Source organism: Rhinopithecus bieti, unplaced genomic scaffold (genome assembly GCF_001698545.2).
Source record: "Rhinopithecus bieti isolate Rb0 unplaced genomic scaffold, ASM169854v2 scaffold_12928, whole genome shotgun sequence".
Lineage (NCBI taxonomy): Eukaryota > Metazoa > Chordata > Mammalia > Primates > Cercopithecidae > Rhinopithecus > Rhinopithecus bieti.
The window spans coordinates 2,761,040-2,775,118 of record NW_016807614.1 but is presented as its reverse complement, the minus strand read 5'-3'; the positions used below and the strand labels follow the sequence as shown (position 1 = coordinate 2,775,118).

The 14,079-nt window shown below is 37.6% G+C and overlaps 1 protein-coding gene across 1 annotated transcript in view; it reads left to right on the top strand.

The window, feature by feature from the left end:
- The window catches only part of LOC108536244 (EF-hand calcium-binding domain-containing protein 13-like), a 192,365-nt gene that overhangs the window by 117,944 nt on the left and 60,342 nt on the right, over positions 1-14,079 (top strand). The window contains exons 17-19 of the mRNA XM_017882831.1: positions 820-924; positions 4,627-4,731; positions 13,678-13,779. Coding sequence (XP_017738320.1) covers positions 820-924; positions 4,627-4,731; positions 13,678-13,779 — 312 coding nt within the window. The remainder of the gene's footprint in view (positions 1-819; positions 925-4,626; positions 4,732-13,677; positions 13,780-14,079) is intronic.

Here is a 14,079-nt window from a genome sequence, read left to right as displayed (position 1 = left end):
TCATATTGGAGTAACATTGTAATAGAATAATAAACAGTAGTTTAAATGAATGAAGAAGATCTTCACGTTTCAACACGGGCGAATGGCTTTTTTAAAAGCAGAGAAAATTGAATTAAAATGCAAGTGGCAAAGGAAACTCATTATAATATAACATATATAAATTTTAAAGTTATGCAAAACTACTTCACATATACATGTACAATGTGCATGGGAATTATAAACACTGTATTTAAGACAGTGGTTCACATGAGAAAAATGTGAGAGAATAATAGGGCTGAGGATGAAGAGGGTTTCACAGGACATTTTTGCTACATTAGTAGTGTTTATTCCTGAAGATATTTGAAATGAAGATTCTTTTCAAATATCTTCAGAAATGAAGATACCACTGACACCTTTGTATTCCATCCAGCTTCAGGAATAAAATTTATAAAATTTTTTGTAATTTAACAAAACTGAGAGGAATTATTAAAAATTATTTGATACATTTACTCAGAGAAGAGAAAAACTGTTTAGTTCAGGAAACGAACAATACTTCCCTACTCTTGGCAGTATGTGACTTTTGTCTTCGCCATTTATATAAATGGTGTAGTAGGTATGCCACAACCTTTGAAAGTGAATTATGTAAACTTATTTTCCCCTTCTCAAAAAAGCTCTAGGGTAGACATTTTAATTCTACTTTTATTACTGACAGTCTTTGTACAACTGAACATACCTCATTGGTCTTCTTAGTGAAACATATCCATAATACAAAGTAATTCATAGCCTTTGTCACATTTTATGGTTATTCAAATTTGCTAATATTCCTCTCTTTTTTCCCAGGAGGGATTATTGATGTCACTAAACCAGACACTGTCTTGAAAAACATGGGGATGAAACTCACAGAAATGGAAAGTAAAGCTTTGATAGATAACTTACCTGTTGATGGTGAGCATTTAAATTTTTGAACTGATCAAGATAACCTGAGAATATGAACATCTATGTAATCACCTCTGAAAAAGTTGGCTATTAAGAAGACATTTATAAAAACTTAGAAATGAACTCAGAAAGAAAATAAGGTGATATTCTTGTAATTTTATAAACATATGTTAGCGACTCCTTTAAATTTGGATTCAAAGGAATGCTGAACACGTGGACAGGACTGACCACATATTGTACAATTCAGCTTATATGAAATATCCAGAATTGGTAAATCGATTGAGACAGAGAGTAGATTAGATTCCCTAGTAGGGGATGGTTACTATAGGCTAATGGAGATGAAGTTTGAGGTAATAGAATGTTCTTAAATTAGATTGTGGTGATAGTCATCTAGCTCTATGCATATGCTTAAAAAAACACCACCAAACGCAATTGTACACTTTAAATGAGTGTCCTAGCACAGTGACTTTTGCTTGTAATCCCCACATTTTGGGAGGCTGAGGCAGGAGAAGAATTTCAGACCAGCCTGGGCAACATAGTGAGACCTCTACTAAACATTAAACAAATTATCTCTACTAAAAAATGTTTAAAAACTTATCTAGGCATGGTGGCATGCATATGTAGTCCCAGCTACTCTGGAAGCTGAGGCAGAAAGATCGCTTGAGCCTGGGAAGTTGAGGCTGCAGTGAGCCATGATTTCACCACTGCACTCCAGCCTGTATGACAGAGCGGCAGAGCGAGGTTGTCAGGGGGGAAAAAATGATAGATTATGTGGTTTGTGAATTACTGTAGTTTCCCCTTATCCATGATGCAACATATGTTCCAAGAGCCCCAGTGGATGCCTGAAACTATGGATAGTACAGAATCATATGTATACTTCTGTAGTTTGAGGCATGACAACAAAACTAGCATAAATTTATTTTTCTTCCTTTACAATTTCACAGATAGAAGATGCATCAGTACTATAGATCTTAGCAACCTCAATATACAATTTTTTGTCTTTCCTTATTAAGTTTGGAACTTTACCTTTTCACTTAAAGGAAACATTTTAGAGCTTCACTTTGGCATATCCAAATACCCAAGATCACTAATCTTGCACTTCAGAGCCATTAAGTAAAATAAGGGTTACTTGAATACAAGCACTGTAATACTGAGACATTTGATCTAATAATCAAGATGATTACTGAGTAACTGATGGGTGGGTCGTGTATACAGCACGAATATGCTCGACAAAGAGATTATTCATATCCCGGGCAGGACAGAGCACGGTGGTGCAAGATTTCATCCATGCTACTCAGAATGGTGTACAATTTAAAACTTGTGAATTGTTTATTTCTGGAATTTTTCATTTAATATTTTCATACCACTGCTGACTGCAGGTAACTGGAACTACAAAACGTGAAAGCACATATAAGAGGAAACTGCTATATATTCACAACAGTTCAACAAATCTAAAAAAATGAATAATGGCCTACTCGATTTTTTTAGATAAAGAAGAAAACGAGGAACAAAAATTCCTCTCAGCCTACATTTTATAACATGGCCATGATGCTTTCTTCTGGCCACTTTCTGTTACTTATAAGATCATCAGTACAAACTTCAATTATTAGAAATGTTTTTCGATTATAGTCTTACTAACAGAGTTTCTCAATTACATGGAACTTTTTTTTTTTTTTTTTTTTGAGACGGAGTCTCGCTCTGTCGCCCAGGCTGGAGTGCAGTGGCCAGATCTCAGCAAGCTCCGCCTCCCGGGTTCACGCCATTCTCCTGCCTCAGCCTCCCGAGTAGCTGGGACTACAGGCGCCCGCCACCTCGCCCGGCTAGTTTTTTGTATTTTTTTTAGTAGAGACGGGGTTTCACCGTGTTAGCCAGGATGGTCTCGATCTCCTGACCTAGTGATCCGCCCGTCTCAGCCTCCCAAAGTGCTGGGATTACAGGCTTGAGCCACCGTGCCCAGCCGAAACTTCTGTTTAAATATTTGTCGTTTACAATTAGGCAAACAATCAAGCATATGTTTTGCAAATGAAAAACAGAGAGAACATTTCTTAGTTGATTTTCATCCAATGAAGGAAAATGTATCTGAGATTCTAACACAGCCTCAATTTCTGAGTTAATTTTATCTGCATAACATACTTTCATTATAATGTATTTTATTTTATTTTATTTTGAGATGGAGTGTCACTCTGTCGACCAGGCTGGAGTGCATTGGTGTGATCTCGGCTCACTGCAACCTCCACCTCCCAGATTCAAACAATTCTCCTGCCTCAGCCTCCCAAGTAGCTGGGACTACAGGTGTGCACCACCACACCCAGCTACTTTTTGTATTTTTTTAGTATAGACAGGATTTCATCATGTTGGCCAGGCTGGTCTCAAACTCCTCACCTCAAGTGATTCACCTGCATCGGCTTCCCAAAGTGCTGGGATTACAGGCATGAGCCACTGCACCCAGCTTCATTTTAATGTTTTTTAAAAATTGGTTTTATAAATAAATATTAAGCTTTCACTTTACAAAATATCTCATGTTAATCACTGGAGTGATTATTATTTTACTTATGTAACAAAGGAGTAAGAAACTCTGCCTCAGGGAAAAGTTAGAAACTACTGAGTATCAACTCATTACATAAGGAGATTATTTCTAAAATCCAAACTGAAACATTAATATGCAGTACACACAAGTTGTAAGTCCTATTCTTTGTGTTTGATGTAAACAGTAGAAAGTTTTCCAAGGCATAGGAGTAATAAAGCAGACCCCATGAAAAAAGGTGACTTTGTAATATAACTCACCCTTGACTGTTAGAGATTTTATTTCCTTTAGGACAATGGTCAACACCCTAGAAATCATAATCTGGAACTTCTAACTCATGAAAGGGATAAACAGGATAAAATTTTAGAGTATATGATTTCTATTTCTTTTTATTTTGTATTTTATATTTTTATTTCTTTTTATTTTGTATTTTAATGAGTGTCAGTGGCATGTCTATATGATTTACATGTTTTCTTAACAGTTAATCAGAAGGTTGAAATGAAAAAGTTAATGGATCCTTTAAAAGCTTTTACTTATGAGTGACAAGTTACTATAAAACTGTTAATCTTTTAGATACTTTCTCAATTTACCCAAATTGTCATATTTTATCTTATATTACTTTTCATTAAATGCATCTTCTTATAGTATTATGTTGGACTTTACCCTATCTAGATTTAACAATATAATTAAAATTCTGTATTTTAGTAAGCAATATAAAGGAAATATTTTTAATAAATCAATAATAAGATTTATTTTAACAATATTCAAATAACCCATATCTTAACTGGCATAGCAAATAGCAAGTGAAAGCTTTAATAGGGAACAAAATATTAGTGACATTGTGAAGAGAAAAATCATGTAATTAAAAACATACCCCACAATATCAATTTCTCCTGCCACAATTATAAATTTCTATTATTTCCATTCTAATTTGGTGGCCAATCTTAATAGCAAAATTACTGCTCTGCTGCATGAGATGCCCACACATTCATCACTAAAAGAGGATTTTCTTATTTATGAAATTATGGAGGTATGTTCTGTTTGCAGTTCTCCCATAATTCAGTGTAGTTGTGTGTTCACTACCTCAAATTGAAGATGGTACAGCACAGATGATGATTTTTTTATTATTTGGAATTATTAGATGGTCCCCAAAATGATCAAGCATTAATGTTCCTATCTTTCTAAAGGAAAAAAGGTCAATGCCCAAGATCTGCTGCAAATTTTGGGAAATACAGGGATCGAGCTCACTGAGAAAGAACATATGAAGTTGCGACAAACAATACCAATTGATGGTGAGCTATACAGGTGCCAGTGTAACCTTCCTAAGGAGGTTGGTTTTGAGGATCATTGTAAGCAGTTCTATAATGTTGTCTCTTCAGTTATTCTAAGTGTGCTGAAAATGGTTAGGAAAAGGTAAGTTCTCTGTTATATAGATGTAATCTGGGAGTCATCAAGCTCTTCAACCATAAATTTTGTCATCAGAGTTGATGCAAATGTAACATGCAGGCTGCTGAAACCTAAATGACATGAAGGAAAAGGAATAAAACCAAGGGGAGTGAGAGACTATGAAAAGGAACGGAAGGGCAAAGGAAAAGGGACACAAGGGAGTAGGGACTGATTCTGCACAATAGAGTCTTCCCAGCAGTTTTCTCAGTCGCCAAACACCATGTACATTTTAGTCACCAAGACCATTTTTTCTTTTCCAAAGATGATTTTTTATTTGATGGGAATATAGGACAGATTTCTCAGAGAAAGCATAAAGAACTCTTTTATTTGAATTATCCATTTGCACAATAACTGTGTGACCACCCACTTTCTTTTCCTTCTGAGGCAAATTATGCCTCTTCTTATAGCTGCTGGAAAGGTATGTCAGAACAGATTGTTGGATGGTGTGAAGTCTGTGAAGCATCTAAGAAGCATGATTAACATAAATGTCTTCTAAAAAGCAACACATGTGTCTACACCACTAGGTTTTCATGGTGTGTATGTGTCTATATTTAGATCTGTCGTTTTATTACATTAATTACATGGTACTTTGATATAATTACCCATGTTACATTATTGCAAGGAGTCTGTTCTCTTTTGAATGTTTCTAAATGGCACCCTCAAAGAATCGTTTGAAATCAAATTACATAAAGAATATAATGTAGAGAAGATAGGACAGTTTTCTGGAAATTTGCCCAATAGCAACCTATTATATGAAGGATTTTAGAGTGCTCTTTATTATAATTTTATTCCATGAATCAAGATTCTTCAAGTTATGTTCTATAACATGTACTTTCCCAAAGGCAAGTTAACAAACAAGTTTAAAAAGTAGGAAAAAACCATGGAATTGTAGCCAAGCTGCTTTTTTGCTTCTTCTTTCACCTATCAGTCCTTAGAATAAGAGAAGGGAGTAGAAGAGGAAAAAGGGATGGTTACAAGTTCTGCTTCTTAGTACATGGTGAGAGAAATCTCTTGCTGGTGGCATTTGGCCTCCTTCCAAACCCTTAGAATAATGCCAGTTAACATTTCTTGCAGAATTTTGTGGTGAATGTGTTGTCCATAATACTCTCATAGAGCCATTTGTTACCATTTTAAATCTAGTTTTTAGATGTGGCAATAAAGTAAAACATTGATAGTCAGAAATTCAGATTATCACTTTCAGCTATTGTCTTGATTTTCCTTGGGAGACAGACCTGGCTAGTATTATCCCCATAAGCCCCATGGGGACAACCCTACCATTGGTATTCTTTTGGTCCCTCTTTTTGTAGATAATTATTACTTAATAATGCAGATAATAACTTTAAATACATAGTCACAGTTCCCCAAATAATGCTTCAACTTCAGAACTTTTTATAAGTTGTTCTTAATATGATGATAGGGGATTTGCTGAGCTTATCTCACATGCCTATTCACTAATACAAATAAGTAGTACATCTATCTTTATTTTTATTATAATAAAGGGCATATAAAGTAAAAATTGATGTCTGAATATATCAATATTTTGAAATCATTAATTTTTGTCATCATGATTCTTTGTTTCTTTTCTAAGCAGGAAGGGTTAAAGTCAATAATCTAGACACTGTTCTGGGAAACCTGGGGATTGTGCTCAAAGAAAAGGAACTTGAAGATCTGACAGAAAATCCTCCAGTTAGTGGCAAGCATTGTAGAGAACAATAGAGCTTAGAAAGGAATTGACATTGTGGGCTTATATAAGGGAATACATATTAACTAGTGATATTTCCTATACAAAAACATGCGTTTTGCAAAGATAAGTTAGAAGCCTATCCTAATGGACAAAGCGTATTTTTTAAGCTGTTAAAAGAAAAAAATATTTAGACAAAACAATGTTAACAGAATTCATTTGAGCATTAAAGGATTCATGAGTCAGGCATCACTCAGACCTGGAAAAGGTTCAGAGAGCTCCACTTTAACAGCACGGGGTTAGAATGTAATATCTGGCTGGGCGTTCTCTTCCGTATACAGTTCCACATTGTGGGAGGAAGTAGGAGTATTAGTGGATAGCTAGCTGCTTATTTGCCACAGAAACTATCTCAATTTTCAAAAATGAGAGAGTAAGGCATAATAAGAATAGGACATGTCTCTTTGATTCAGAAATCCATAGTCATTAGCTTCTTGCCTTCTGTGTTCTTTGCATTGCTTAGAAAATAGTCAAGACCAATCTGTAATTAGGAAATGTACATGGAGCAGAAAGAAAATTTTAAAATAAGAAAAAACCTTCACTAAATAGTCGTTCCTCAGCCAGTTGTATTAAATTACCATTACTCATTTTATTTCTATACATTTTCCCAGGGAAATATTTTCAATATTATGTCTATGCTGAAGATTTCCAGATTGCCAGCTTATGTTTCTCCCCTTAGTATAAGATCCATGTATATAAAACTCCATTATACTTTCTTACTTTCACTGTATTTTAAATTGTAATTTTATAATTTTCTGCCATATACTGGTTTCTCTCTTAGTAGATTTAACCATTGTTTCCCATTCACATAAGCTAGAATGTTTTCTATTCATCTTTACTCCTCACACCCCACTCCCTGCCTGTATTCCATGAATTGCCAAATGAAGTCATCTCTAACAACAGGTTATTTTCTTTTAAGTCTGTGTTTTCTAGAGCTATCAGAATGCTCTATCTAAAATATAAATGCTTTATATTCCTCCTTGAATCCCTTTGGTGATTTACTATTGAAAACCAAAAATATCCAAGTTCTCTAGTCCAAGCATGGAATCCAGAAGCTTCTCTTACATTTGTTCTTGACTTAGAGCCTTTCTTATTATGTTATTATGTCATTATTCTTTGTAGATTCTGGATATTAACCCTTTGTCAGATGGGTAGATTGCAAAAGTTTTCTCCCATTCTGTAGGTTGCCTGTTCACTCTGATGGTAGTTTCCTTTGCTGTGCAGAAACTCTTTAGTGTAATTAGACCCCATTTGTCTATTTTGGCTTTTGTTGCCATTGCTTTTGGTATTTTAGTCATGAAGTCCTTGCCCATGCCTATGTCCTGAATGGTATTGGCTAGGTTTTCTTCTAGGGTTTTATGCTTTTAGGTCTAACATTTAAGTCTTTAATCCACCTTGAATTAATTTTTGTATAAGGCATAAGGAAGGGATCCCGTTTCAGCTTTCTACATATGGCGAGCCAGTTTTCCGGCACCATTTATTAAATAGGGAATCCTTTTCCCGTTTCTTGTTTTGTCAGGTCTGTCAAAGATGAGATGGTTGTAGATGCATGGTGTTTTATCTGAGGACTCTGTTCTGTTCCATGGTCTATATCTCTGTTTTGGTACCAGTACCATGCTGTTTTGGTTACTGTAGCCTTGTAGTATAGTTTGAAGTCAGGTAGCGTGACGCCTCCAGCTTTGTCCTTTTGACTTAGGATTGTCTTGGCAATGCGGGCTCTTTTTTGGTTCCATATGAACTTTAAAGCAGTTTTTTCCAATTCTGTGAAGAAACTCATTGGTAGCTTGATGGGGATGGCATTGAATCTATAAATAACCTTGGGCAGTATGGCCATTTTCACGATATTGATTCTTCCTATCCATGAGCATGGTATGTTCTTCCATTTGTTTGTGTCCTCTTTGATTTCACTGAGCAGTGGTTTGTAGTTCTCCTTGAAGAGGTCCTTTACATCCCTTGTAAGCTGGATTCCTAGGTATTTTATTCTCTTTGAAGCAATTGTGAATGGAAGTTCATTCCTGATTTGGCTCTCTGCTTGTCTGTTACTGGTGTATAAGAATGCTTGTGATTTTTGCACATTAATTTTGTATCCTGAGACTTTGCTGAAGTTGCTTATCAGCTTAAGGAGATTTTGGGCTGAGACGATGGGGTTTTCTAAATATACAATCATGTCATCTGCAAACAGGGACAATTTGACTTCTTCTTTTCCTAACTGGATACCCTTGATTTCTTTCTCTTGCCTGATTGCCCTAGCCAGAACTTCCAACACTATGTTGAATAGGAGTGGTGAGAGAGGGCATCCCTGTCTTGTGCCAGTTTTCAAAGGGAATTTTTCCAGTTTTTGCCCATTCAGTATGATATTAGCTGTGGGTTTGTCATAAATAGCTCTTATTATTTTGAGGTACGTTCCATCAATACCGAATTTATTGAGCGTTTTTAGCATGAAGGGCTGTTGAATTTTGTCAAAAGCCTTTTCTGCATCTATTGAGATAATCATGTGGTTCTTGTCTTTGGTTCTGTTTATATGCTGGATTACGTTTATTGATTTGCGAATGTTGAACCAGCCTTGCATCCCAGGGATGAAGCCAACTTGATCTTGGTGGTTAAGCTTTTTGACGTGCTGCTGGATTCGGTTTGCCAGTATTTTATGGGGGATTTTTGCATCGATGTTCATCGGGGATATTGGTCTAAAATTCTCTTTTCTGGTTGTGTCTCTGCCAGGCTTTGGTATCAGGATGATACTGGCCTCATAAAATGAGTTAGGGAGGATTCCCTCTTTTTCTATTGATTGGAATAGTTTCAGAAGAAATGGTACCAGCTCCTCCTTGTACCTCTGGTAGAATTTGGCTGTGAATCTGTCTGGTTCTGGACTTTTTTGGTTGGTAGCCTATTAATGATTGCCTCAATTTCAGAGCCTGCTATTGGTCTATTCAGTGATTCAACTTCTTCCTGGTTTAGCCTTGGGAGGGTGTATGTGTCCAGGAATTGATCCATTTCTTGTAGATTTTCTAGTTTATTTGCATAGAGGTGTTTATAGTATTCTCTGATGGTAGTTTGTATTTCTGTGGGATCGGTGGTGATAATCCCCTTTGTCATGTGTTATTGCGTCTATTTGGTTCTTCTCTCTTTTCTTCTTTATTAGTCTTGCTAGCGTTCTATCAATTTTGTTGATCTCTTCAGAAAACCAGCTCCTGGATTCATTGATTTTTTTGAAGGGATTTTTGTGTCTCTGTCTCCTTCAGTTCTGCTCTGATCTTAGTTATTTCTTGCCTTCTGCTAGGTTTTGAATGTGTTTGCTGTTGCTTCTCTAGTTCTTTTCATTGTGATGGTAGGGTGTCGATTTCAGATCTTTCCTGCTTTCTGTTGTGGGCATTTAGTGCTATAAATTTCCCTCTACACACTGCTTTAAATGGGTCCCAGAGATTCTGGTACGTTGTGTCTTTGTTCTCATTGGTTTCAAAGAACATCTTTATTTCTGCCTTCATTTCGTTATTTACCCAGTAGGCATCCAGGAGTAGTTGTTCAGTTTCCATGTAGTTGTGCGGTGTTGAGTGAGTTTCTTAATCCTGAGTTCTAATTTGATTGCACTGTGGTCTGAGAGACAGTTTGTTGTGATTTCTGTTCTTTTACATTTGCTGAGGAGTGCTTGACTTCCAACGATGTGGTCGATTTTGGAATAAGTGCGATGAATGCTGCTGAGAAGAATGTAAGTTCTGTTGATTTGGTTTGGAGAGTTCTGTAGACGTCTATTAGGTCTGCTTGGTTTAGAGATGAGTTCAAGTCCCGGATATCCTTGTTACCCTTCTGTCTCCATATACTGGTATATGTTACATAGCATATCATTTAACAGGGGTGATTGTAGATGAAATTTTTCTGTTTTAAACATGTCTGGGAGCTGGGCGTGGTGACTCCTGTCTGTAATCCCAGCACTTTGGAAGTCCGAGGTAAGTGGATCACTTGAGGTCAGGAGTTTGAGACCAGCCTGGTCAACAAGGTGAAACCCCATCTCTTCTAAAAATACAAAAATTAGCCAGGTGTGGTGATGGGCATGTGTAATCCCAGCTATTCAAGAGGCTGAGGCAGGAGAATTGCTTGAACCCAGAAGATGGAGGTCGCAGTGGGCTGAGATCACGCCACTGCTCTCCACCCTGGGCAACAGAGGGAGACTCCCTCTGGAAAATAAAAAAACATGTCAGGAGGCTGGATGCCGTGGCTCACGCCTGTAACCCCAGCACTTTGGGAGGCCAGGAGTTGAAGACCATTTTGGGCAACATAGCAAGACCCCATCTTTACAAAAAGTAAAAGTGATAAACATGTTGATATCTTGGGCCATGGAGTGGCAGTGGGCATCTTTTGCCTGCGATCAGTCACGTGATCCCAGCAGCACTCACGGCCTGTTCCCAGTACCCTCCTGTAATTGGTCCAAGGATGAGCATGTGACTCCTCACAGCCAGTCAGAGCCTTCCTGGGAGGGTAAGGGGGCCCTCTGGTGATGTTTTCCAGCACAGCCTGCAGACCCTCCTTTGGGACTTAGGCGAGGGCGTAGGACTCCTCCCCATTTGTGCTTGTGGGCGAGGATCAGCCTCCGAGATTCTGCCGAGAGACTTGCAAGGGGCACCAGCTGGAGCTGGTTCTGTGTCTGCAGGGAACCATCTGGTGCTCTCTCCATTAAGAGCCCCCTACCGCGTGTTTTCTGCTCTGTGTCTTTGTGACTTAGCCGAGTGTTCACAGAAGGGGCGGGGGTGGAGGGCTCAAACGCTGTCATCCACGTTTGCTTTTCGAAAAACAACAGGACACAAAATTCTGTAAACACGAAATGACAGTACCTGGTACGTGACCCAAATGCAACTCAGAAGGGTGCCAGTAAGTTAGGGTATTGGCCTTTGGAAGGCGTCCTTCTTTTGAGAAACTGTAATATTTCAGGCCGGGCGCGGTGCCTCACGCCTGTTATCCCACCACTTTGGGAGGCCGAGGCGGGTGGATCATGAGGTCAGGAGATCGAGACCATCCTGGCTAAGTCGGTGAAACCCCGTCTCTACTAAAAATACAAAAAAAATTAGCCGGGCACGGTGGTGGGTACCTGTAGTCCCAGCTTCTTGGGAGGCTGAGGCAGCAGAATCATTTGAACCCAGGAGGCAGAGGTTGCAGTGAGCCTAGATCACAGAAGTGCACTCCAGTCTGGGTGACGGAGTGACACTCCGTCTCTGGAGAAGAAAGAAAAGAAGGACGGAGGGAGGGAAAGAGAAGAGAGAGAGAGAAATAAATGCCTGCAAGTTACTATAAATCATTGGAAAAAATTCCGCGACTCCATAATGATTGTAGTTTATTTGAAATATGAGGAATAAAAAAGCAGGTTAAATAATACCACAAAGAAAAAAATCACACAAAGTCAGAATGAGGGATTCTACAGGAAAACTGGCCTACTCTTTTTAAAATGTTGGTGTTCAATGTTAAAGAAAAAAAAACAACAAGTGGGGAGACTTTTTTTTTCTCTCTCTCTCGACAGAGTCTCGCTCTATTGCCCTGGCTGGAGTGCGGTGGTGCAATCTCGGCTCACTGCAACCTCCGCCTCCCGGGTTCAGGTGCTTTTTCTGCCTCAGCCTCCCAAGTAGCTGAGATTACAGGTGTGCACCACCATGACTAGCTAATTTTTGTATTTTTACTAGAGACGGGGTTTCACTATGTTGGCCAGGCTGGTCTCGAACTCCTGACCTCAAGTGATCTGCCCACATCGGCCTACCAAATTGATGGGATTACAGCCGTGAGCCACTGCGCCCAGCTAACTTTTAGATTTAAAGAGGCAAAGAGAATAACTAAATGCAATGTGAACTTTTGACAGAAACAGCTGTAATAGATGTTTGGGGGACAATTAACAAAATATTTTAAAATATGAACTGGATGTAACATGACACTAAGGGATTATTGTTAATTCTCTTAGGTGTGACCATGCTATGAATTTATCAACAATGTCGCATAAGAGAATATCCTTATTCTTAGAAGATTCATTGCATGCTGCAGTGTTTAGGGATAATAAGTTACGATGTCCACCATTTACAGTCAAAATCCGTTGAAGAAAGTAAAACATATTTATGTATACACTCACACATACATATGGAAAGACAGTATGAGAGAGAGAAAGTAAACTATGGCGAAATGTTAACTGTTATTTCATGTAAGTGGTGATGGTTCGTTGTGCTATTCTTTCAATATTTCTGCATGTTTGGCACTTTTTATTATAAAATGTTGGGAAAAAAACATAGTGCTGAATAATATGAAATACCTTAAATGTGAGGGAAAGTAATAAGGAGATAGATGAATATAAAGTACTCATTTGGCCTTTCCATTATTCACTACTAATTTCGTTGTGAATCCTGCAACCTCTCTAATACATAGATTACGTTTGATTTTTGAAAACCAGATTTATCGTTATTTAACCAGATAATCAACCATATTGTTTAGAAATGTATCCCATACTCTCTTAGAGTTTATAAACTCAGTGGGGAAGATGTAATTGCATGCCAAAAAGGTCAAGGAAAAGATGAGCTATTTATATAAGGAATTTAGTCAACTGTTGTCTGATATCTGTCTGAGATGAAATGACAACATATAAATGAAATGTTTTGTATGATGCCTGGTACCAAAATAAAAGCTCTCAATAAACGTTAGCTATCATTATCATTATTAGGAATAATATTGAGAGATTACTTTTTAACCCTATGTATTGGTCAAAATATGTTAATGATTGACCCAAGTTTGCATCCACTGATCAGTTAATTGGGTTAAAGGAAAGGATCCTAATTTTAATTCCATGGTGAATTTCATTTATATATTGATTCAACAAATTTTTTCTCTTTATGTAGAAAAATATAATCATGAGTGGGCTTTAGCACATCCTCCTAAATCCTAATGCGCAGTTTATGAAAATGCATATGTGTACTTTATGGAAATAAAAGATCCATAGGTTTTCTCAACTTCCCAATGTGTATGCGTCTGAAAAAAGAGAGATTTTGTTTTAGAGTCTCTACATTTTCCTCACAGCCCATGTCTTTCTGATTAGGGAAGGTTGATGTGAAAAACCTGGAGACCGTTGTAGACAACATGGGAATCAAGCTCACAGATAAAGAACTTGAAGATCTGACACAAAGCCTGCCTGTCGGTGGTGAGCATGCTAGATATCACTGGTTTTTGAGTTTTGTGTTTTATGTACTTTTAGCATTAGAAGGAAAGGGAAACAAGAACCTTTTATAATGAAAATGGCAAGATTAAATAAGACAGTCAGAGTAACAAAGTAGGGAATGTAGTATTCTGAATCCTAGTGGCATGGTCAATACAAGAGCCTTCCAAATTCTGAGGACAAGAAAGCTGACCCCTAGGAAAAAGCCACTTTTGAATTCCGTCTTTCCATTATCAAATATAAGATTTGCTCAACTAGAAAATCTAGAAGAAATGGATAAATTCC